The following is a 22,834-nucleotide window of genomic DNA, read 5'->3' as shown; positions in this document are numbered from 1 at the left end:
TTGTTAAAACTGAAGCAAATGGATGCATTGAATTTGCTTTTCCCCAGTTATACTTGTTCTTTCTGCATCTCTGCATGCAGTTTTTGCAATAAGGTTAGTTAAATCAGTGCAGTGTCCTATGTGGAGGCAGGTATACCAGTATAAAGGTGTTTCTAGCAGTACAGCTTGCTATAGTAGCAAATGAAACAAGCTCTGCTGGTATATATACACCAGCTGCCACCAGACTAGAGTTGCACTGATTTAGTTTAAATCACTGCATACGGTGTGTAGACGCTTAGCGAGAGAAACCAGAATAGCAGTTTCTCTTCGTCTGTTCAATACAGAACACAGGGCAAAAAAATTTTTAAAGCATGAATTAAAAAACTCTTCACATGGGGTTTTGTAATTTGTTTTCTCAGTCTAAACCAGGTTGACAGTGTCCCTTTAATTCTTATTTCTTTCTGTTCCGGGGCAACTTGAAGGACTAGATGAAATGCCACCCATCACAATTTACACCCTGATTGATTTTTTAAAACAATTATTTCAACCTGATGGTTTTTCATGCATTCAAGTCAGAGCATCCTCAAAATGTGTTACTATGCTGGGCTCAAACCAAACAGGTGAAGATCCATAGCAGCTGAGAAAGAAATAATCCAATTTAAAAAATAAATGTTAAAAACATATTTTGAATGATTCTTTAGTTCCCCATTATCTTCAACCAGCTTAAAGTAGTGCAATAGAACCTCACTAATTCACACAAATAACTGGGAGACCCACAGCATATTGCTTCACTTACTCACCAACTAGCAAAATTCATATAATGGAAGTTAATCCAGGATGATGCATTACGAATTGGGCTTGGTTCACTTTCAGTTAGAGTAGTAATTCAGCTTTTTCTTATACTTTATAATGTAATCAGTAAATGTACTGAAGGATACACAGCAAAAAGTCTTGAGAAGGGGACTGTACTGCCACTCTCTTTGCTGGGATGCAGACAGGCGCCTGCCATTTTCTGGGGTAATTATATAGTGTGGGTTAGGAAGGTTCCATTGTAATCTGCATAAAATATGTAAGAAACACCAACTTCTTGCAGAATAAGGCCACTAATTTTGCCATTGACTACGGGCAGTGAAAAACAGCAGTTGAAAGAAGAAAATCCTCACTCTATTGTAGAGATCTTTTGAGGCAAGAAATAGTGAGGGGGGAGGGAGGGGAAGCAGACATGACACACTAACACATTGTCCTTTCATTCTCCTCTTTCTTCTCCAATATGAATACAGGTACCTCGTCTTCCTATAAGTGCTACTTCTCAGGGAGAAATTTCAGTCTATTTTCTTAGATGGGAGTCTAAGCAAATCCACACCATATTTAAAGACGGGGACAGCACTGTAGAACAATATTATAAGTTTTCCATGAGCCATGGTCATGATAGTCTGATGCCCAGATGCCCAGATTCGATACCAGGGCCCATAGAAAGGATCCGAGATGGCTGGGCACAACATGTTGTTCAAATTCACTTCCGTGACCTGTGGAAAGGGACAATAACAAGTTTATAAATCAATCTTATATTGTGCTGTATTGACTCAGAAACCTAAAATGGGGATTTCCTAACTCCCCTAAAAATCAAAGTAATCAAGTTAGTATGTTTGCAATTCTCACTTACCTATTTATTCAGCACACAGTCAGATTTTCAGAAGTAAGGCAAGCAGTTGTGCACTCAGTACGTATGCAACTGCATGTCTAATTTGTGCATGGTAAAATGTGTGTGTGTGAATGGCGTGACTTACATGCAAATGACCACAAGTAGCCATTAGCACGTGCAATTGCCCAATTTGAGCACATAATTGCCCCAGCAAATTAGGCACCCATTTGCAACTAAACACTTTGGCCCAAATATTTACTTTATGAGTAGTCACTTACCAGTCCCAGAATCTGTAAGATGCTAAAATGATAGACAAACATCAGGCCCGTGGATAACAGAGCCCACCAGAAATTGCAAAGTGGCTCTGCAGTGTAGATACCTTTAAGAAAAAAAAAAAAAGTATTAATATTTAACTGAATTACTGTGATTCCACCTAGTAACTAACTTTCATGATAGTGAATACTTGAGACACCCTTGTTTTTCACCTGAAATATACTCATCTTTTCCCTCTTTCTGATCCAGCGTTGAGGGCTAGATGTCTTAATTTGATCACTAAACACTATACAAGACATTAACTCTCACTAATCCTGCTTGTTTTCCACTGAAACAGGATTTCTCTTGGCCACAGAAGCAAACAAGGAGTGTTAATTTTACTCCATAAATATACAGTCTGATTTTCAGAGGTGCTTCAGTCAAGGTATTCAAGTATTACACCCATCGGAAGCAGGTGTTATTACTTTGCCCAGCTCATTCTACAGAGTGAACAGAACTAAACAAATAACAGTTACCACAATAGGACGTGTTAAATCACTGCAATGCAATTACACTGCAATGTGTGTGGATGTTACTGCATTATCTGCTGATAACTATGCAATTAACTTGCACCATCAATGCACAGGACGAAGGACTGTATAATCACATCTCACTGTCCAGGGCTGCCAAGCGTCTGGTTTTTGACTGGAATGCCCAGTCAAAAAAGTGACCCTGGTGCCTTGCTGACCAGGCCGCTAAAAGTCCAGTTGGTAGTGCAGCAAGGCTAAGGAAGGTTCCCAGAAGCAGCCGGTATTTCCCTGCAGCCCCTAGGCACAGGGGCGGGAACAGGGGCTCTGCATGCTGTCCCCACCCTGAGCATCGGCTTTGCAGCTCCCATTGGCCAGGAACCACAGCCAATGGGAGCTGCAGGGGTAGTGCCTGCGGGCATGGGCAGCGCACAGAGCCCCCCTGGCCCCTCTGCCTATGAGCTAGATATGCCAGCCACTTCCGGGAGCTGCCTGAGATAAGCATCGCCCAGCTGGAGCCTGCACCTCTCCCCCTGCCCCAACCCTGAGCCCCCTCCACACCCAAACTCCTTCACAGAGCCAGCACCCCACACCCCCAACTCCCTGCTCCCTCCTGCACTCCAAACCCCTCATCCCTGGCCCCACCCCACAGCCCACACCCCCTCCCACACTCCAAACCCCTCAGCCCTATCCCAGAGCCCCATCCTGCACACCAATCCCCGGCCCCACCCAGTGAAGGTGAGTGAGGGTGGGGGAGAGCAAGCAACAGAGGGAGGGGACAGTGCCTCAGAGAAGGGGCAGGGCAAGAGTGTTCAGTTTTGTGCAATTAGAAAGTTGGCAACCCTATGACACCGTCAAGTATGTCAGCTAATGAGAGGCTGCGCTCCACAAATGGAAAAGGCTATAGAGGTGTGTCTACCCAGAGTTTATCTCCACTGGAGAAACAAGTAACTGCACATTCAGCAGGATCACTTGTTATTGAAAAGGCAACACTTCCCCAGTAGTGCCTAGCTCTTACACACCTGAACCAGGGTCTTATGGCAGCTAAACACACTGTGACACGATTTAGGATCTACAGGACAGGAAAGCCTTTGGGAGTTCCCATGAAAGCATTCTCAGGCACAGTGCATCTGATTTTTTAATTAATACTCCCTGGCTGTGCTATGTTGGGAACAGAAAAAGAATTAATGTGGTTTCCAAACCCCACTAACATACAAAATTTTAAATTAAAATAAAAAAATGATGAGTCAAAGAAAATACAAATTGAATTTCTCATCTGTTTCCATTGAGCAAAAATGTACATTAGCTGATATCACAGAGGCAGCGCAGCATCCACACACAATTACAAGAAGGTTATTGACCAGCTTCCAGCTTAATTAGCAAGTACCAGACTAAATATACAGCAGAAAAAATAATCTACGCTGCTTCTCCCCAACAACTCAGAAAAAAGCAATCCTAAATCAGCTGTTTAGCTGCCACGTACATATGGCACATGGTGTCTTCTCCTAGGTGTTATAATCATTTACAGACTGCTTTCATATATTTAAATCCTCACCACCATTTTACAATCCTTTTGTACATTGATTTCTAAAGTCCAAGACAGACTCAAATCCTGCGCTGTCTCCAAGGCATACGTGGTGCAGCTCAAGAGGCTTTATACCACATTTTATGCCCCTCCTCCCAATCCTGCAGCTGGACAGACTGACTGATACCCGGAGTAAATTACAGCTGCCTCAGGAATGCTACTTTCTGTTCAGCTGTATAACACTAGTACTGGCAGTCAGGAATCAACAGGGTATGGAACTGCCCCAGATACAACCCCAAAGCCTGGGGCTGGGATAGGGCTGGTAAGGAAGCTGCTATCTGCAGCTCTACTCCATCCACCAAGCTGCTGGCCAGTTAAACCAGCATTACATCTTCTTTGCACCATCAGAGTCACAACACAGGGGGCCAAGGATTTGGCCCTTGGTGCATGACCTCTCTCTCAAGTCTCTGTTCTGAGGACGATGTTCAATCACTTGGGGAGGGAAGGGAACGGAACATGTGTCCCCAGAACTGGTGTATGTAATTTGAGGAGAAAATTAAACAAACAGGAAGGAGGGAAAGGAAATCTATGATGTGCCAGAATGTCCAAAGTGGACGGGGGTGGGGAGCAGAAGGGCAGGAGGAAGGGGGAGGAAAACATCTCATTTCCCTAGAAGGCCGAAGTTAATCAGCACAGATCCCAGTCAGGACAAGGCAGCTCATCCTGCTTACTGTGCAACACTGGAGTGTGAGCAGTCAGCATCACACTAGCCTTTCAACCAAACCTGAGCAAGGTAGGGCCCCCGCACCATTCAGGACAGACACAAAGCAGAAGCTGCAAGGTTGGCAGTGTTATGTGACCTTGCCTTGCCTGCCACAGTGAACGGGATCACAATGAGAGTGAACAAAATATGAAGAGACACACACAAAAATTTCTACATAACTAGAATGGTGTATTTTTAAAAATATCCTGGTGCTGGTAAAGTGGAACTGGAATTCTACATTTACAGTCTCTCACACACTGCAGCTGCTTGGGCTGAACCTGTGTAACCTTTCTCTATGCCATACCATTCATCTTCCTGTTCTGAAAGACCACTTTGACACACAGTTGTCTCTCTGAGCCATGGCCCTGGGATGAGGCTGCCAGCATCAGTCAATGCCACAATACTTCAGACTAAAAGAAGAGGAGTACTTGTGGCGTCTTAGAACTAACAAATTCAGACTGTCCCTTTTTGATGCATCAACCAGGAACTGGACTACAACCAACTCAGTTCACATAAACTAAACAGCCATTAGGTAATGGGCTAGACTGAAAACCGATGACCTTGAAGTGAAAGGCTCACTGTCCCCGTTATCAAACTTCTGCACCATTCTAATATGCTCCCAAGTCCAATGAGCTATTATTTCGCTGCACAGGTAACCTATTTCCCCAGGTCATAATCCACATAATCATAATCTGATACAAACTTCTGCCCAAGGTATACAGATAGATTATAGGCCGATTACTGCATGTTGCTGAAGGTCAATGATCACAGATCAAGCCACATGGGATATCGTTACTGCAGAAGGCAATCTGTGATTGAGTCAAAAAGTGTTTCAACCAGGTCTGCTAGTGAGATGCGCAGAGGAAATAATTTTCTAGCATTGGTTCTACAGACATTAGATCATTTTTGTAGCTGTTCTACCTGTGCTGGACCTCACCAAGTTTGTCAAGAATTCACGTTTTCCCGAGAATAGACATAATATGGATTTGGCAAGAACCAGTCTCTGGGGTCACAAATACTGTACAATAGTTCAATGTCCTGTGTTAACGAGATATTAATTGATCAGGTAAGAAGGGTGCTACCACAGGGTCCAACTGTAAAACAAGCTGGAACCAACTGGCTTCATAGCCTGAGCCAAGGATGATTGCAAAAGATGTCTGTTAGCCAGCAGAACGTGTCAGCCTGGAAGTTCACTGCTCTCACATTAACATTAGATGGCAGCAGATAGCTGTAAACTGATAAAGAGCGGGCGCCAGAACAATGCCACAGGGACGGAAGAGGTGGAGAAGACTTACTACACTGAGCCATTCCTGTTGCAGGACACAGTCCCAGATGGGAGGACAAACCCATACAAAATACTCCAGAAATCAAACACTAAAAGAGAGCCTCCAAGAGACACTCTTAGACAATGCCTCAAAGCAAAACAAATATGGAATTACATGGGCTAAAGTATATATAAGGCTACAAGATCTCCAGTGAGATCAAACCAGAAGAGGAAAACATCAGAAACTTGGAAATATCTCGAGTCAAGTCCCAGGATGGGAGTACAGCATAGTTTGGTTTAGCTCCTTATGTACAATGTAGAATATATGCTAAGAAAACAAGGTGTTTTCCATTCTCTAGTGCACTAATTAGAAGTCTGTAACATTCCCAACTTTACTACTTGTTGAGACATTAACATAAATGAATGGTTAATCCTGTGCAGTAACTGGAGTTCTTCAAGATGTACGTCCCTGTGGGTGCTCCACTTCAGATGTGCATGCATCACATGCACCTTCAATCAGCAATTTTTGTTAGCAGTGCCCATTCGGCCCACACATGTGCCCTACACTTCCTTCTCCACCACAAAATCCCAGAGAGGAAACCCCGAAGCAGAGAGGAAGGAGGATTGGTAGTGGAGCACCCATGAAGGGGACACATCTTGAAGAACTCCAGTTATTGCACAGGGTGAGTAACCTCTCTTTCTTGAATAGCATCACAGAGGTAGAAAGAGATCTTATGGAATGGAGGTTCCGAGGTTGTATATCGGGAGATTGATAACAGGAAATGATATATTCAGAAATCCAACTAGAGTGTCTCCAGGTGGAGATCGAATACCTTTTAGATCTGTCAGCAATTGACGCGAATGATGTGGGAGACTTCCTAATCCAGGTAGAAGGCTAATGCCCTCCTGACACTGTGTGCGTAAACTCGCATTCCTCCTGCTCTGCTGTGGTTTAGGGAGAAAAAAAATAAACTGCCAGCTAACAAACTAGACAGTGCAAGCTTGGCCAACTGAAGCGGACACTTTGAATTCTCAGTCTCGAGTCCAGGCAGTTGACAAGGAACTGAGGAGATCTGCCCGCGTAGCCCTATGTAGCCTTGATACAGGGCACGTAGGGTGCATATGTGTGCAGAATGAGTACTGATATCGAAAATCTCTGATCGAAGGCATATGCGCACCAGAAGGAGAGCACCCATAGGGATGCTACTCGAAGAAGAACTAAATTATTTTGTTAGGAAGGGGCAATGAAGGAGCTATCCCTGATTCACCAATACCTCGCACTTAGATTTCCTCAAAGCTTCACAGTTAAGTGCTTTACACTGACTGATTCATAATAACCTGGGGAGCTAGTGCTGCAAGAGAGATCCTCCCTGTTCATTAAGAACAGGGTTCTCCCCAGGTGCTCCATGCTTGGAGGCATCCACAACGACTATATTAATGGGCCGAAGTTTACATAAAATTTGAAAACTTGAATACAAAACTAACAAAAATTAAAAACTCCTGCAATCAAGTGTATTTTTACCACAAACCTTGGTCAAAAAGACAAGAAAAGACAAGAAAGACTTCACGTGTCTTTGAAGTTACAAGGTGACAGGAAGAGAACGTGTTTGGCCGATGCATACTTGTAAGCTCTTTGAGGCATGAAATGTCTTTTGGTTCTGTGGTGGTACAGCACCTAGCACAATGGGGTGCTGGGCCATATCAACGGCTTCTAGGCGCTACCTCAAAACAAATAATAAACAGCAATAACAATCCCGGTGTGCTAATGGCAGGTAAAGCAAAGTGTTGCCTTAGAAGAACTGGAGACTTAATGAAACAAGTTGTGCTTAGTTAGTTAACTCCAACCTATCAGATATCAGTAGGGTAATATGGCTCAAACTGATTGCAGACCTACCTCCTTTCCGCAGCAGATAGATGGGCACAACATAGAGCATCACATGCTGGATGTAATAAATTTCCACCTCGAAGGGAAGCTGAGGAAACAAGGAAAACATGAATAAGCATTTTTTATGATTAACAAAGCATCTCTTGTGAGCGCAAAGTATGTTGCATAACTATCCATACACAGCATAGGGATCATTTCTCTTCTGGCGCCACCAAAATGCAGACACTTGCAGGCTAGAAGGTAAAAGCAATGATAACAAGAGTAACATCACTACTTAGCAGGTTAGGTTAGGAAGGGAAGAACACCTTTTCCTAGTGAAACCGTGGGGAAAATTAGGCAGACAATGCAATTATCTGTGTTGGAAGTCCCTGTAATAAATAAACCACCACCATTATTTACTTTGTATCTCATCAACCTGAGACAGTGGTTCAACACTAACTCAGAAACTGTCCCAGACTGATGTTAAAAATCAACCATCCCTACCGGAGCTAAATAATTATGCGGTATTTCTGGCCAAATTCCAACTGAATTGTCAGCCATCACATCCTCAAAAGCCACACTGCAATTACACTGTTTTGCCACCTACATGTGTTAATGAAGGGGTGGCAACTGTATTAACCCTTGGCACTGGCCATCTAGATTTTCCAATAGCAAATACAAAAACAAAACAGTGTAATACTTGCAGCCAGGCAACCCTGACAAGGGACAGCCCGGGAGAAAGACAAAAGAGGAACTCACTGAGCCAGTTCTCTGCTCTTCCTCAGTAAACTGCTTCTGTCCAATTACTAGCAGCGTAAGGCACAAAACCTCTATGCTATTCAAAGAGAGAAGAAGTATAACTCACTGCAAGGGATGACAAAGCACATACAAAGAAAGCCCACAACCAAATTCCAAGTCTGTGCAAAAAAGTGAAGGAAAGGCCCACTTTGTAGACAAGATTCTTTAGAATACATAGAAAAAATAAAACTGTACCCTCCTAGAGAGCCATCTTACTTGTAAACGTGAAACCACCCGATCTGGTAAAATACAGCAACTATACATTAGTGCGTAACTGTGCCAGCCTGCTCTTAAATCAACAAAATTCACAGGGAGAAGCACAAGTCTGGATTTTAACGTTGCTTGAGAGACATGGAAAGGAAATTCCCAGAACTTCAAGTTTGAAATTTGGGGGAGGAAGACAGAGAGGAGTTGGATTCGAATACCAGACTCCATAACAGCCTCCATAGTTACAGTTCTGGTTCACTTCCAAGGTCAGATATACCTGTTTTTCTGATCTAGTTCAGTTGTGAAAATTGGACAATATTTACCATCATTTTAGGCTCAAATCTCACAAGAACAGCTCAACAAAATTTATACCATCCAACCCAAACCCAATCATTGGCCTTGGTTCAATCTCAGACCCGAACCGTAACCTGATGCTAATCCAGATCCAAACACTGCTGTTGTGGGCCCATCTGTATTAGTAATCAGAGTTATGATTTTTTGATTATTGGTAGAAAGGGGAAGCGTTCCCTGAAGCACAGCTCGCTCTGACATTGTGCTTATAACGACGTCATGATGTTAACTGGCAGCAGCATAACAACTTCTAAGTCATCAGGTACCAATGCATTAAACAGAGTTATGGATTCACTGAAGAGGGATAAGTGAAGAGAGAGGATGGACTGAGAATGAAACTGTTTCAAATAAGATTTAATAGCACCAGAGAGACAGGATAGGAATTTATTGGCAAAAATCTTATTTGCACAAAATATTTTCTTTTGACCACACTCCAGTGTAAGAATCTCCTTAAACAGGCAACTCTGCTAGCCCTGATTCACAATGGCTGACTATGCTCAGCACTGCCAGGGTCCTGACTGCAAACTCCAAGATGTTCATGCAACTGTTAGGGAAGTGAATTATAGACATTCCATACAAATTCTCTCTTTTTAAACAGATTGTTCAAATAGTCTAATAAAAATATTAAACAATATTCCACAAAGGCAAAGCATTGCAAGAACTCTTGGAAGTTTTCTGCATCCTAACCCTTTCTTCTCTCTTCTGGCTTATTTCCTGACAGACACTTGGGCGTAAGGGAGTGAATCAGAGATCAATCAGCTTGAAAGGAGCTTAAAATGGCTTTAGCAAATGGAAAAAGATTTGTAGCTCTGCCACTTGGACAGCCTGAGAATTAGAAAGAATAGCTCCAGATATAAACATGCAACATTTGCTCCTGCTGAGAAGCCTTCTCCATCCATTGTCTATGGTTTCATAAGGGCTTTTGCACTAGTTGAGTCAACATGAGGGTCAGTTATACAAACTCCACACTCAGGACACACTTGAGAACAGAGGACAGTTTGTTTTGTTGCAACAGTGTTTTACAGTTTTTACTGAATTAAACAAAACGACATTTTCATGCCATGAAAGATTGTTTGTTCTGAGGTCTGACTAATTATGCAAAAGCATTTCCTGGTGTGGCATAGACAACACAGACTTCCTTTCTACACAGTAAGGCATCTAAATGCCAAAAAACAGACTTACACTGTATAGCCAGGCTACAACAAAGAGAAAGAACAAAACAAACATGAGTGGAACTGTAAAGCTGTACAGAACAACTGATTCACCTCACTGCTAGGATTTAGCAAGTGTTCACTTTGGGTGTGTTGCTTGCTCCATGAAACATGCATGCACCAAGAACAAAGATAGTGACACACTTACTAGTGCATAGCAAGTGAAGAGGGCAATCCAATCCTGCCAATCCAGAATTTAAGGAATTCTGCAGGTCACCTCTATTCACAACAGTTTTACCATGCCCATTTTATAAGTCAAAGGGAAGGCAGCACTGCGGAGGTGTCCTGCCCACAGCACACAAGATGAGACTGGTGATGAACACTCTTTGCTTGAGTTGATTTGGCTCTGAAATGTGAACATGAACATAAAGCATGGTAAGCAACTGCAAGCCAAAAGGTTCAAGGTCCCTAAACCCAGACCTAACAAGCTGAAAGGGGACCACCAGGGCTGCCCAGAGGATTCAGGGGGTCTGGGACAAAACAATTTCAGGGGCCCCTTCCATAAAAAAAAGTTGCAATCCTATAGAATACTATATTCTCATGGCAGCCCCTGCAGGGCCCAGGGAAAATTGCCCCAGTTGCCCCTCCCCAGGTAGCCCTGGGGACCACCTCTAAGGGTGCCAGGCCCCCGTGGGTTTCTCCTCTCACTGAGGGAACCAAAGCCAGACCTCCTGAGGATGGTGTTAACTTCAAGGCGCAAAGACGTCCCCGGCAATGGGCAAAGGAGAGGCCCAGGCCACTGTCCCTGGCCTCATATCCACCTCCCAGCCCCTGGGAGCTTCACACTCTCTGGTGACTGAGGTGGGCTGGACATTATGTTCTGGCTGCCAGTCCCAAACTCCCCTCTCCTTGCAGGTTACCACCAACATGGCTCACCCTGCCTCTCAGGGGCAATATTAAGAAAGGGATATAGCTAGCCTCCATGTCAAGAAATCTTTCCCAACAGTAAAGTCTTCAGAGCAGGCTCCTGGGAAAGCAGCAGAAACCCAACTGCCTGGGAAAGTTCAAACTAAACTGGGCAAGACATTAGACAGAATACTATAGGGAGCAATCCTGAATTGACAGGGAGATGGACTGGATGACCGAGTAGGTCCTCGCCATCTAACTTCTATTCTCTGGTGTGCTCCTGCACTGTGACTTGGCATTTACCTCTTTTGACAGCCTTTTAGCACTGATGCATCACAGTTAATGCCATTTCTGAAAATAGGACAGAACATCAGACATTTTTAGCTTCTGAATATAAAAGTGGCTCTCCTAGGATTACCATGTGAGAGGTACACACGATGTCAGAGGAGGTGAACAGAGCTCCCAAATGCTGGTTGTTGTACAATGTACTATAGCAGCTCAGAGAGACCGAACAACTTGATGTAAAAAGCGCTGAGTCACCAGGAGACAGGACCCACTAGCCATGGAAAAACTAACATACTTTAAATGGCATTAGGAAGAGACTCTTCAAACTTGATTCCTTTTCTTAGAACACTCAAACAAGCAAAGGTCCAAGACAGGTAAAGATGGATGAACTGTTGTCTTCTTCTACTAGCAGATATTTCATCCCTCTCTAACCATCTATTCTAGGTCCCCATAATTGTTAAAATGAAAGGAAACCACAGCCCACATTACTCAAATAACCAGTAAAATGTCTCTCCTTTTGAAGATTACTGGCTTTGTTGCTTGTGGTTTCAATATTAAAACATACGGATATTGTGGAGTTCAGAAATTTCTTGGGAAATTTACTGTCTACCCAAAGAATTTTTAACATGGATAGCAAATTATGCATTGTTTATTCTATAACAAATTGCCACACACACAGACACACACACAAACCCTCTGCATCAGACTAGCCCATGATCAAAATATGCTGATGCTTTGGAAAATTTACTCTCAAACTATTCAAGTGTTACATTTTCTATCAAAATTTGCTTTAGAACATATTTGGCATATTGTTTTTTCAGTAAAGAGCATAACTCATAATGCCACATCTGCAGCTTGTCCCTAATACTAGCCCAGCATGATGCAGATTGAATGTAGCCCTCCCCAGGACACATGCTAAAGGGTTTATTGGATAGCTTCCAAGAACAGAGAACACATTACAAGAAGTCTTGCCGCTCTCATCCCAAAAAAGGGCAGGCTATGGACGACTAGTGAATTTTCTACTTCATCTGAACACATGGCAGCCTTGTTACTGCTTGGAAAGGAGAAGCAGCGTGTGATGCATGGAATTTTGAAGGACGGCCTCTCATCTAAGATTCCCATCAGATTTACACAGTGGTATGGCAAAAAGAGGAGTCACTGGCATGGAGAGCAGTCTTCTGTGCACACAAGTTCTTGTGGCCCTTAGGCAGGCTGGCTATAGCCCTAATGAATAATTTGATGAAGTCTTTCTATTAACTACATTAGGCTTTGGAACCAGCCTTTACTGCAGGAACCTTGGACAGCTGAGCATCTACCTATTGGTCTAGTGATGGCTATGAATGGCTTTTTCTACAGTGAAGAAACAAGTTGTCAATATTCAGGATAACCGCCTTATAAGGTACATTTACACTGCAAAAACAAAAAAAACAAACCACATGCAGCAAGTCTCAGAGCGCATGTCTACAGACTCGGGCTTGTTCTAAGGGGCTAAAAATAGCAATGTAGATGTTCCCAGGTGAGCTGGAGATTGGGCTCCGAGATTCACCCCCCTTGCTGGGCTATAGAGCCCAAGCTCCAACTTGAGTAAGAACATCTATGCTGCTATTTTTAGCCCTGTGGCACAAACCTGAGTCTGCAGACCTGGGCTCTGAGACTTGCTGCCACAAGGTTTTGGAGGGGGGCAGGGGTGTTTGTTTTTTTGCAGTGTAGCCCGGACACCTGCAAACTAAAAGTTATTTGATGAGTGCATTTGGATAGTAGCAAGTATACTATAAATACAGCTTAACTGAGTCCTGCAAGGAGTTGGAATTCTCCAAGAAGCCAAAGCAGATGATTTGCCAAGAAACTGACATATGATACCAATTATTTCCACAGGATCTGCACAACTCTCTGGCCTGGGCACCAGGCAGGCAACTAGCATGAATCAGCAAGGGTATTTCCCATATTCTAACGCCGGGGGCGGGGGGAGAGAAGAGAAAAACAAAAACTGTTAAAATATTGCTAGCATTAAAGTCTGTAGATAGCAGGACCCTTTAAAATAAAGAGCATCAAGGGTATAGAATGGTGCCAGCTGCACAAGGACATTTGTACTGGATTCTGAAGCAGCACATTCATTTAACGTTTCTTTACACCAATTCTTTTTCTGATATTTTACAGGCAAACTGTTTTATTCAAATTTCCTGCCACACTCCTAGATATTCTGAACTAATTTACGTAAATGCTGATGAACCCTGACGACAATCTCAGTTTCATCCAGGCATCTCCACCAACAGTTGTCCTCAGGGCTATTCTGCTCCACAAACTATCTTATTTTGATAGAGAGAAGTACAGTATCAACGTTTTAAATTAGGATTTATTCAGCAGTTTCATCCAACTCACACTTTCAGTTAGCAAGGGCCAGAGTGGTGGAGACCAACAGGCTGCACCTGCTACCAAAGGGAAGTCCTAGTATGCATGAGCACAGACTAGGGCGCAAAAAAATGAACATGTATTTGTGAACGTACTGTAGAAAAGAAAAATCTGGGGGGATTCAGGTAACAGAAGAATGGGAGCTGCCCCTGTCACACTGGATAACCAAAAAAGTATTTTTGCTAGTGAACAAAACCCAGAAAAGTCAAGATAGGTCATAGCCCCAGAATTCAGATTCTGCCCAAATTTTGGAAACATCCAAGGGGATTTGGTCTTAGTCCATCACTACCAGAAAAATGAAATTGACCAAAAAGCTCAAGCTAGCTTTGCTGTCTAACTAGCAATGCTAGGCAAGGTTGCTCCCAACAGTGTCACCTGTAGGGGTTCTTTTTTTAAACTCTATTATTATTTTAAATACTTGACCTGCACCAGTGATTGGTGTTACCCGAGACACAATAAAAGACTGTTCTCAGTGGTACCAGATGACAGAACAAGGAGTAATGGTCTCAAGTTGCAGTGGGGGAGGTTTAAGTTGGATATTAGGAAAAAAATTTTCACTAGGAGGGTGGTGAAGCACTGGAATGGGTTACCTAGGGAGGTGGTGGAATCTCCTTCTTTAGAGTTTTTTAAGGTCAGGCTTGACAAAGCCCTGGCTGGGATGATTTAGTTGGGGACTGGTCCTGCTATGAGCAGGGGGTTGGACTGGATGACCTCCTGAGGTCCCTTCCAACCCTGATATTCTATGACAAATGCAACAACACTTAACTACATACTTAACTTTGCCTATGTGAGTCATTTCACATGAGAAAAAGTTCAGCATGTGCTTAAGTGTTTATGGGACAGAGCCTGAGATGGTAAATGCGGTAAATTGTCCTTCAATCTGCAGAATAAGTGTTATTTTCCCCTTGAGGCATCACTAAAAAAAAAAAATAAATAAAACAAAACAAAAAAAAACCTCTACAATACAATAATGTTTAGGACAAATCCTTTAGAATACAAAAGTAGTTCATACCTCACTAAATAAAGGTCAACCAAATAGAAAATCTAGGACACTCATAATGTGGCAAATATAATCGTGGTCCCATGGACAGCTTCACAGTAAATACTGATCCAAGTTTGACTCTGTTACATATTTAAAATGCACACATCTCTGGATCTAAACAGTACAATAGCTTCTGGGAGTGCCATAACTGCACCATCTATCCCAGCAGGCTCAGCAAAGACAGCAAACCCACCACCTCCAGACTTGTCCTATTTTTAATTTCATCCACAACATTTTCAGGACAGCAGCTGACAAAACATAAAGCTTTAAACCCAGCAGAGAGATTTTCTCTAGTCTTGTTAATGCAATATGAAGGGTCATGCAAAACCAATTACTGCCCAAGTACTTTCAGTCTTTGTGACAGCTACACTGGAGTCTACTCACTGTGGCTGCAATACTGCAAACTGATCTGCGTAGGTGAACCTCTGCACCCATCTGGCACCCTACTAACAGAGTTCCATACATCTGTAACTGTGGAGTGGCTTACACGATCAAGGACTAACCTGTGCCCTTTTTTTCATATCACAGAACAGTGGTTCTCAACCAGGGGTACACATACCCCTGGGGGAGACAGATCTTCTGAGGGGTACATCAGTTCATCTAGTAATTTGCTAGTTTTACAACAGGCTAATAAAAAGCACTAGTGAAGTCAGTACAAACTGAAATGTCATAGAGACAATGACTTGTTGATACTGCTCTATAGACTATACTATACACTGAAATGTAAGTACAATATTTATATGCCAATTGATGTATTTTATAATTCTATGGTAAATATGAGAAAGTAAGCAATTGTTCAGTAATACTGTGCTGTGAGACTACTGTATTTTTATGTCTGATTTTGTAAGCAAGTAGTTTTTAAGTGAGGTAAAACTTGGGAGTACACAAGACAAATCAGACTCCTGAAAGGGGTACAGTAGCCCGGAAAGGTTCAGAGCCACTGTCATAGAACACAAAGTATCTTGGGCTCTCATATTTCTTCTCTCACCCTGCTGAGACCATATATTGGTACATGAAAGTTTGAATTTCCTTCATTTCCTTCCTTCTCTCCCCATCACACAGATCTTTTAATTCACCTTACTTTCTTACAGATTGTTTAAAATAAGCAAGGAATGTTAATATCTTAGAGCAGTGGTCTCCAAAGTGGGGTGCGCAAGAGAATCCTTCGGGGTACATGGCAGGAGGAGCGGCGCTTCAGCAGTTCAGGCAGGAGTCCTAGCGCCCTTTTTTTTGCTTCAGCAGTTCGGGCAGGAGTCAGAGCGCCCCCCTCCCTTTTTTTTTTTTTTTTTGCGCGTGTTTGGGGCGGCAGGGGGTGCGTGCTCAAAAATTTTACACTGATAGGGGTGCGCGATCAAAAAAGTTTGGAGACCACTGTCTTAGAGAATGGATCATATCTTAAATAAGAACAAAAGTATCCCCTACTTCCTGGAAAGAAAACAAGTGTTCTGATGAACATTCACTTTGAAGAAAAACTCAACTGTTTTGTCTCTGGTCCAACAAATATTTTGATGCATTACGAGACTGACTTCCGGCTGCACATGCTCAGTAAATAGCGTTACAAATGCTCACAGGAATATTTAGCTAGTAAAGAAACAACATAAATTGATATGTCTTTTACCAAGGCTAGTCAGTGTTGGCAATTATATACCATGTGGAGAGGTTATCTGCCAAGGTAGGTAAACGTATGTTTGTTTGTTTTAATTCACCTGCAGAAACAGACCTGATAGTTAAAGTTGTACTTTTTCACATCATCATCTTAGGTACCCATTGCAGTCAGAAATTTTTAATGAATAGAGTCACTGAAAGGTTAGCATTTACCAACTGAGAAAGCTTTCAACTGGAACGTCAATGAACATCTCAACTCTTTACTATTTCCATGAGCAGTAGCCAGACAAATCAGCATAGCTATGAAAATATTGGGATTTTATTTTAAGGAAGAGTTCTGACCGAAATACCACAAAGATCTGATACCGATCCAAAGATTCATAAAAATTTCCTTTTCAGAAGAATGTTTGTTCATTTGCTAGTTTACGATTAAACTACAATATACCTCTCATAGGAATACTTACAATGCCTTTGAATACTTTTGGTGTAGCTTAAATGTCATTCATTAAATTAGGATCCAAACAGACTATTGTGGGCATAAAGGGAAGCTCAGAACTTTAAACAGGTTACATTTGGAACAAGAGTGCCACTGGTTCATTCAGTAACTTTTCCTTTGTGCAAAAAAAAAAAAAAAAAAAAAAAAAAAAAAAAAAAAAATTGTGCAATATCAGAGGTGCTGTGTCTTTCTCACCCTTTGTAGGATGTATTTAGCAGATTTTTTTTTTTTGAGAGAGCGCGAAAGAGAGAGAGAGAGAGAGAGAACATTTACAGACTGATATATTCCTCAACCAAAAAAAAAAAAAAAAGCACACTCTCGCATATATTAGTAAAAAAGTTTTTTCTAGGATGGTCTTTTTCCTCTGGAAAAAAAATGTTAAATTTAAGAAGGAAAGGAGAGATTACCTTAAATTTGAGGGCCCAGTTATCTAATACCCAGCCCTCACTGGAATAGCCATCCTTAGTTTAGTCACCCAACAGCCAGTTCTCTGCAATACAAACTAAGCTGGCTAATTCTCACGCAACAGATCAGTGGCAAAAACTACAACAGAACATGTCTCTAGATTCCCAGTCTCTAGCTCTTATGTATCATGCTGCATACATTATGTCCATAGCTATAACACAAGAATTAGGGGTCAACAAATGAAATTAATAGACAGCAGGTTTAAAACAAACAAAAAGAAGTATTTTTTCACACAACGCACAGTCAACCTGTGGAACTCCTTGCCAGAGGATGGTTGTGAAGGTCAAGAGTATAACAGGGTTCAAAGAAGAACTAGATAAGTTCATGGAGAATAGGTCCATCAATGGCTATTAGCCAGGATGGGCAGGGATGGTGTCCCTAGCCTCTGTTTGCCAGAAGCTGGGAATGGGTGACAGGGAATGGATCACATGATGATTACATGTTGTCCATTCCCTCTGGGGCACCTGGCATTGGCCACTGTCCAAGTCAGGATACTGGGCTAGATGGACCTTTGGTCTGACCCAGCATGGCCATTCTTATGTTCTTATATGTTCCCAAATTATTTACATTTCCTTTCCCACCTCCAGTACAATACTGCTAATTCTTAAAACAGAAAATTCACCAACTGAGTCATTCAAGCAGTAGCCTGAATACATAAAATATTACGGGATATTGTCATCTTGAATCCTGCCATCCGCTGCTAACTCCTTGGCACACACTCACTAGTCTGTAGAATAATATTTATCTTTCACCCCACATGTTTTACCACTTGCTGTTGTCAGTACCCTGGAGTGCACACAGCACTGTAGTACACCTGTCATTTTCTGCTGCATCCCATTTGCTTCATCTCTGTATTCAGCAATGGTTTGTTGATGCATGTCTGGCTGGGCAGGTTGCTGAAATTGCTGATAAATTAGCAGGCTGCTCAAAAGAGGACTTTAGCTCAGCATTAAACATCTGTTGCCTATGAGATGTCTGATACATTTCACAGCTGTATATCATTAATTATTTATATTGTCATAGTGCCTAGGAACCACTCGTGGACCAGAACCCCAATGTACTGGGTGCTATACACTTAGATTGTATGCTCTGTTTGTAAGACTAGATACAGACAGACAGATAGGGAGTACAAGGAAACAATATTAGTCAACATGATAAACAAAGTTCTCAGCACATCCATGGCCTAACAAGTTTTTCCTACAGGCATCATGCCAAAGGAGAGTTTTGAGGAGAACAAGGAAGTGGCTATGCAAATATTTAGGTGGCGTTCCTCACAAGTGCGAAGGGCAGCATGGGAGAAAGCACTGCTTGTTTGAAAATTTAACCAATGGAAGGTGGCACGAGGGACTGATCAGAGGTGAAAGTCAACATTTCAACAGTGAATGAGAGATATAGGTAGGGTGGGAATAGGCTGTTAGGGCCCTTAAAAGTGAGGACAAGTAGTTTATGTTTGATGCGATAGAGGAGGAGGAGCAGAGGGAGTCAAAGGGGGGGGGTGCCATCGTCAAAGCTACTGGCTAGCAAAATGGTATTTTCAGCTACCTTCTATGAAAGGACACGAGTGAGGTAAGACTGCATTTGTCAAGGCCAGAGAGAAGGACATTACGGAAATTCAAACATGATGAGAGCCTGGATGAGAGATTTAACTATACGGATGGATAGGAAAGGCTTTGCCTTAGAGATATTATGCAGAAAGAATCTAAGATTTAAACATAGCCTGGATATGAGGACATAAGGGGTCCATGTCAAAGATGATGCCCATGTTATGGGCCTGAGAAACAGGCAGGATAGTGTGTTGTCCAGAGTGATCAAGAAAGGTAGTTGGGAATTAAGGGTTCTGTTTTAGCCATGTTAAACTTGAGCTGACAGCTAGACATCCACGAAGAGATGTCAGAGAACAGGCAAATATTTTAGCTTGGACAGACAAAGACAAGTCTGGAGTACAGAGTTAAAGCTGTGAGTAATCAGCACAGAGCAGAATAGTAGTTGAATCTGTGTTTGTGATGAGACTACCTAGCAATAACCTGTAGAGGATGTGGACCGAGGAGAAAGCCCCATGGAACCCACACAAAGCTGGACAGGTGATAAGGAGGATCCTCTAGAGCAGGGATGGGCAAACTTTTGGCCGAGGACCACATCTGAGTACGGAAATTGTCTGGCGAGCCATGAATGCTCATAAAATTCGGGGTTGGAATGCAGGAGGGAGTGAGGGCTCCAGCTGGGTGAGCAAGCTCTGGAATGAGGCTGGGGATGAGGGGTTAGGGGTGCAGAAGGGGACTCTGGGCTGAGACCGAGGGGTTCGAGGGCAGGAGGGGGATCGGGGCTGGGGCAGGGGAGGAGGTCAGGCAAGCTCCGGGCAGCGCTTACCTCAAGCAGCTCCCAGAAGCAGCAGCAGCATGTCTCCCATCCAGCTCCTACGCAGAGGCGCTGCCCCGTCCACAGGTGCCGCCCCTGCAGCTTCATTGGCCGCAGTTCCCGGCCAATGGAGCTGTAGGGGCAGCGCTTGGGGCGGGGGCAGCATGTGGAGCCCCCTGGCTGCCTCTACATGTAGGAGCCGGAGGGGGGACATGCCACTGCTTCCAGGAGCTGCGCAGAGTGGGGCAAGCTCCCAACCCCACCCCCCAGCTGGAGCAGGACAAGCCCCGGACCCCGCACCCCAGCAGGAGCTCCAGGGCCAGATTAAAACATCTGGAAGGCCAAATGCAGCTCCCAGGCCATAATTTGCCCACCCCTGCTCTAATGTGATTAGAGCAGTAGGAGGAGAACCAACAGAGAAGAGTCACGGAAACCAAGGAAGGACAAGATTTCAAGTAGAAGAACATGCTTGATGGTGTCAAAGGTGGCTGAAAAGTCAAGGAGGATGAGACTGGAGTTCTGGTTCTGATCTTTGGCTAGGTCGCTAGGAGGAATTCATTTGAGACTTTGGCAAAGGAGACTGCACTGGAATGAAAGGGGCATGCCAGATTCTAAGAATGGAGCTGGTGGAGAGAAAATCCAGACAATTGTAGACATATAATGAGCTTAGAGAGGAAAGATAGAAGGGAGATGCTGTGGTCGTTGGAGAGGCAAGTGAGGTCGGGGGGAGGGTTGGGTTTTTTCTGTTAAGATGGGCGCTACTAAAGCATGATTGTATTGTGAGGGGAAAGTGCCAGATGAAATTGAGGTTAAGAAGAGTAAGATAAAGGATGAAGGTGGGCACGAAGGAGATCAGGAGACAAGATGGGGTCGCTCAGGCAAGCGTAGAGCAGCTGGGATTGCGGGCAAGAGATTCAGTTAAGCTGGGGAGTTGTTTTGCTAACCATATGGCAAAAATGAAAAACAGGAGAACAAATCTGTAGTGGAGGGAGAAGTCCACCTGGTCACAGGATGACCACAGACACACCACGTAGCACGTATGTCTAAGAAATGCCGGAATCAAACTCCATTCCCGACAGTCAAATTCTTTCAAGAAAGGGTCACATAGGAGACAGAAAGGAACAAAGTCGTTGTGTGAATTCTAATTTATTGCAATTCTATTAAACTTGAAGGGAACTACTTGAGTACCTTTAGGTCAATGATCCAAATTCTCTGCTAGTATAAATGTGTGAAACGCCATTTAAATTTACAGTGCTGCCTTCATTTAGACCAGCAGAGAATTTGGGCCACTGTAGCAGACCCGCAAAACAGCACCCATATAGTCCTACACCAGAGAAGGATAGAAAATAGAGACCAGCGCTACATCGTGCAAGATGCTAAACCATAAATGTGTTTTAGGCTTACTTCAAAGGTATATGATACAGGACAAAAGGTCTTGGGATCCTCCAAACATAATTAGTCGCAGAATTTCAAGTGAAGCTGAAAGCATCTGAATATTCCCTGAAGAATCTCCAGTGCTCCCAAACAAGTAATATGTATCCCCACTATCCACCAATACACTGAAAGTGAGGTGAACCTTAGATTAGAAGAGTCTGGTACCAAGTATCTAATCTTGCATGTTTTCCAATTAGCTGGTGTCTGTGTCTAAATTTGTAGCAGTTGTTCAACACTGGGGCACTTAAAAAAAAAAAAAAAAAAAACTTCTTGTAGGAACAACACATTTTATATTAACTTACTCTTGGTGTTAAATTGAATTCCTGCAATGATTTTCTCTCCTGATTCCATGTTACAATGCAACTGCACAGAACTAAGAACAAACGGAAGAACAGACAAGCAATCATGCAGATTTAACTCCATTTGGACAGCTCAGCTACAACATAGATTGTATCAAACTGGATTCTACCCTGAGTATGTCAGTATGACTTAGTAACACCTGCTAACATCCCTCCAACTTGGAACTATTGTCTTTTTAGGTAGAGAATTGTGAGCAGGCAGATTTTTTTTACTTCAGAATGGGACAGTCGCATTTTAAAGCCTCTCTACCCACATTACTGACACGCCACCAAAAAACAGAGAATTTCATTTTTACTTTTCACTATGTTGATACTTTACTCATGTAGGATGAGCCTGGTCAATTTCACTCCCTGGTTGTCACCCACTAAGAGGTTCCTGACACTGCACTGGTAACTTACAAACAATGGATGAAATCTTGGCCCCAGTGAACTCAGTAGCACCAAATAAATTGAATATAAATTCTACTTGAAATCATAGGTTGTATTTAGGTCTAAATTATGGATAGCAGTCTAGTCCAGCCTTCACACATTTTAAGCACATATTTATAGATTTAAACGTACATTTGATTATTTTCTCTTTAGCAGCAGACATATTTCTTAGTTATGAAACATTATAATTGCCAGAACTGCTCCACTGTAGGAATTGGTATAGGTAGTTATCCCGATTAGAAAGGAAGAGACAAATCCTGAAGAAATTCAGTGTATTCAGCCTGTAATGAGCACAAACATCCAGAGCTCTAAAAGACATGCTTATACTGAAAGTGGAGTCCATAAGCAGCAATTAATGCCTCACAAACTATCATGAACAGTAATTAAATTTTCATAATCTATGGTGTTGTGTGTTAGCAGCTATTATAATTATCACCATAACACCTATTATTTACACCAGGAGTCATAAGCAAGAGCATTTTAAAAAACAGCTGTTTAACAGAAGTGAAACATTTCACAACTCTAACAGGCTGCTCAGAATACATTTGAGACATCATGGATGGAGGGGAGTAGATAGAGATGGAAGAACGTGGACACGTTTACAGAGAATCTTTATTACAGAACTAAAGACCCAAAACATAAAAGATTTTAATGATGAGGACTCCGATGAAACCACCACCACTAACTGGTGTGAAATGATTCTGCTGCTGCTCCACACTCCTCTCC

The 22,834-nt window shown here is 42.8% G+C and overlaps 1 protein-coding gene across 1 annotated transcript in view; it reads right to left on the bottom strand.

Annotated features, from left to right (window-relative positions):
• Nucleotides 1–219: 219 nt before the first annotated feature.
• Nucleotides 220–22,834, bottom strand: part of TMEM164 (transmembrane protein 164) — a 100,535-nt gene continuing 77,920 nt past the window's right edge. Inside the window, exons 4-6 of the mRNA XM_050965170.1 lie at nt 7,847–7,925; nt 1,900–2,000; nt 220–1,505 (exon numbers count right to left, since the gene is read on the bottom strand). Of these exons, the coding sequence (XP_050821127.1) occupies nt 1,302–1,505; nt 1,900–2,000; nt 7,847–7,925 (384 nt within the window). The 3' untranslated portion in view covers nt 220–1,301. The remainder of the gene's footprint in view (nt 1,506–1,899; nt 2,001–7,846; nt 7,926–22,834) is intronic.

The sequence above is a fragment of the Gopherus flavomarginatus genome, chromosome 8 (assembly GCF_025201925.1).
Source record: "Gopherus flavomarginatus isolate rGopFla2 chromosome 8, rGopFla2.mat.asm, whole genome shotgun sequence".
Taxonomy (NCBI): domain Eukaryota; kingdom Metazoa; phylum Chordata; order Testudines; family Testudinidae; genus Gopherus; species Gopherus flavomarginatus.
This window is presented reverse-complemented; position numbering and strand designations above follow the sequence as displayed.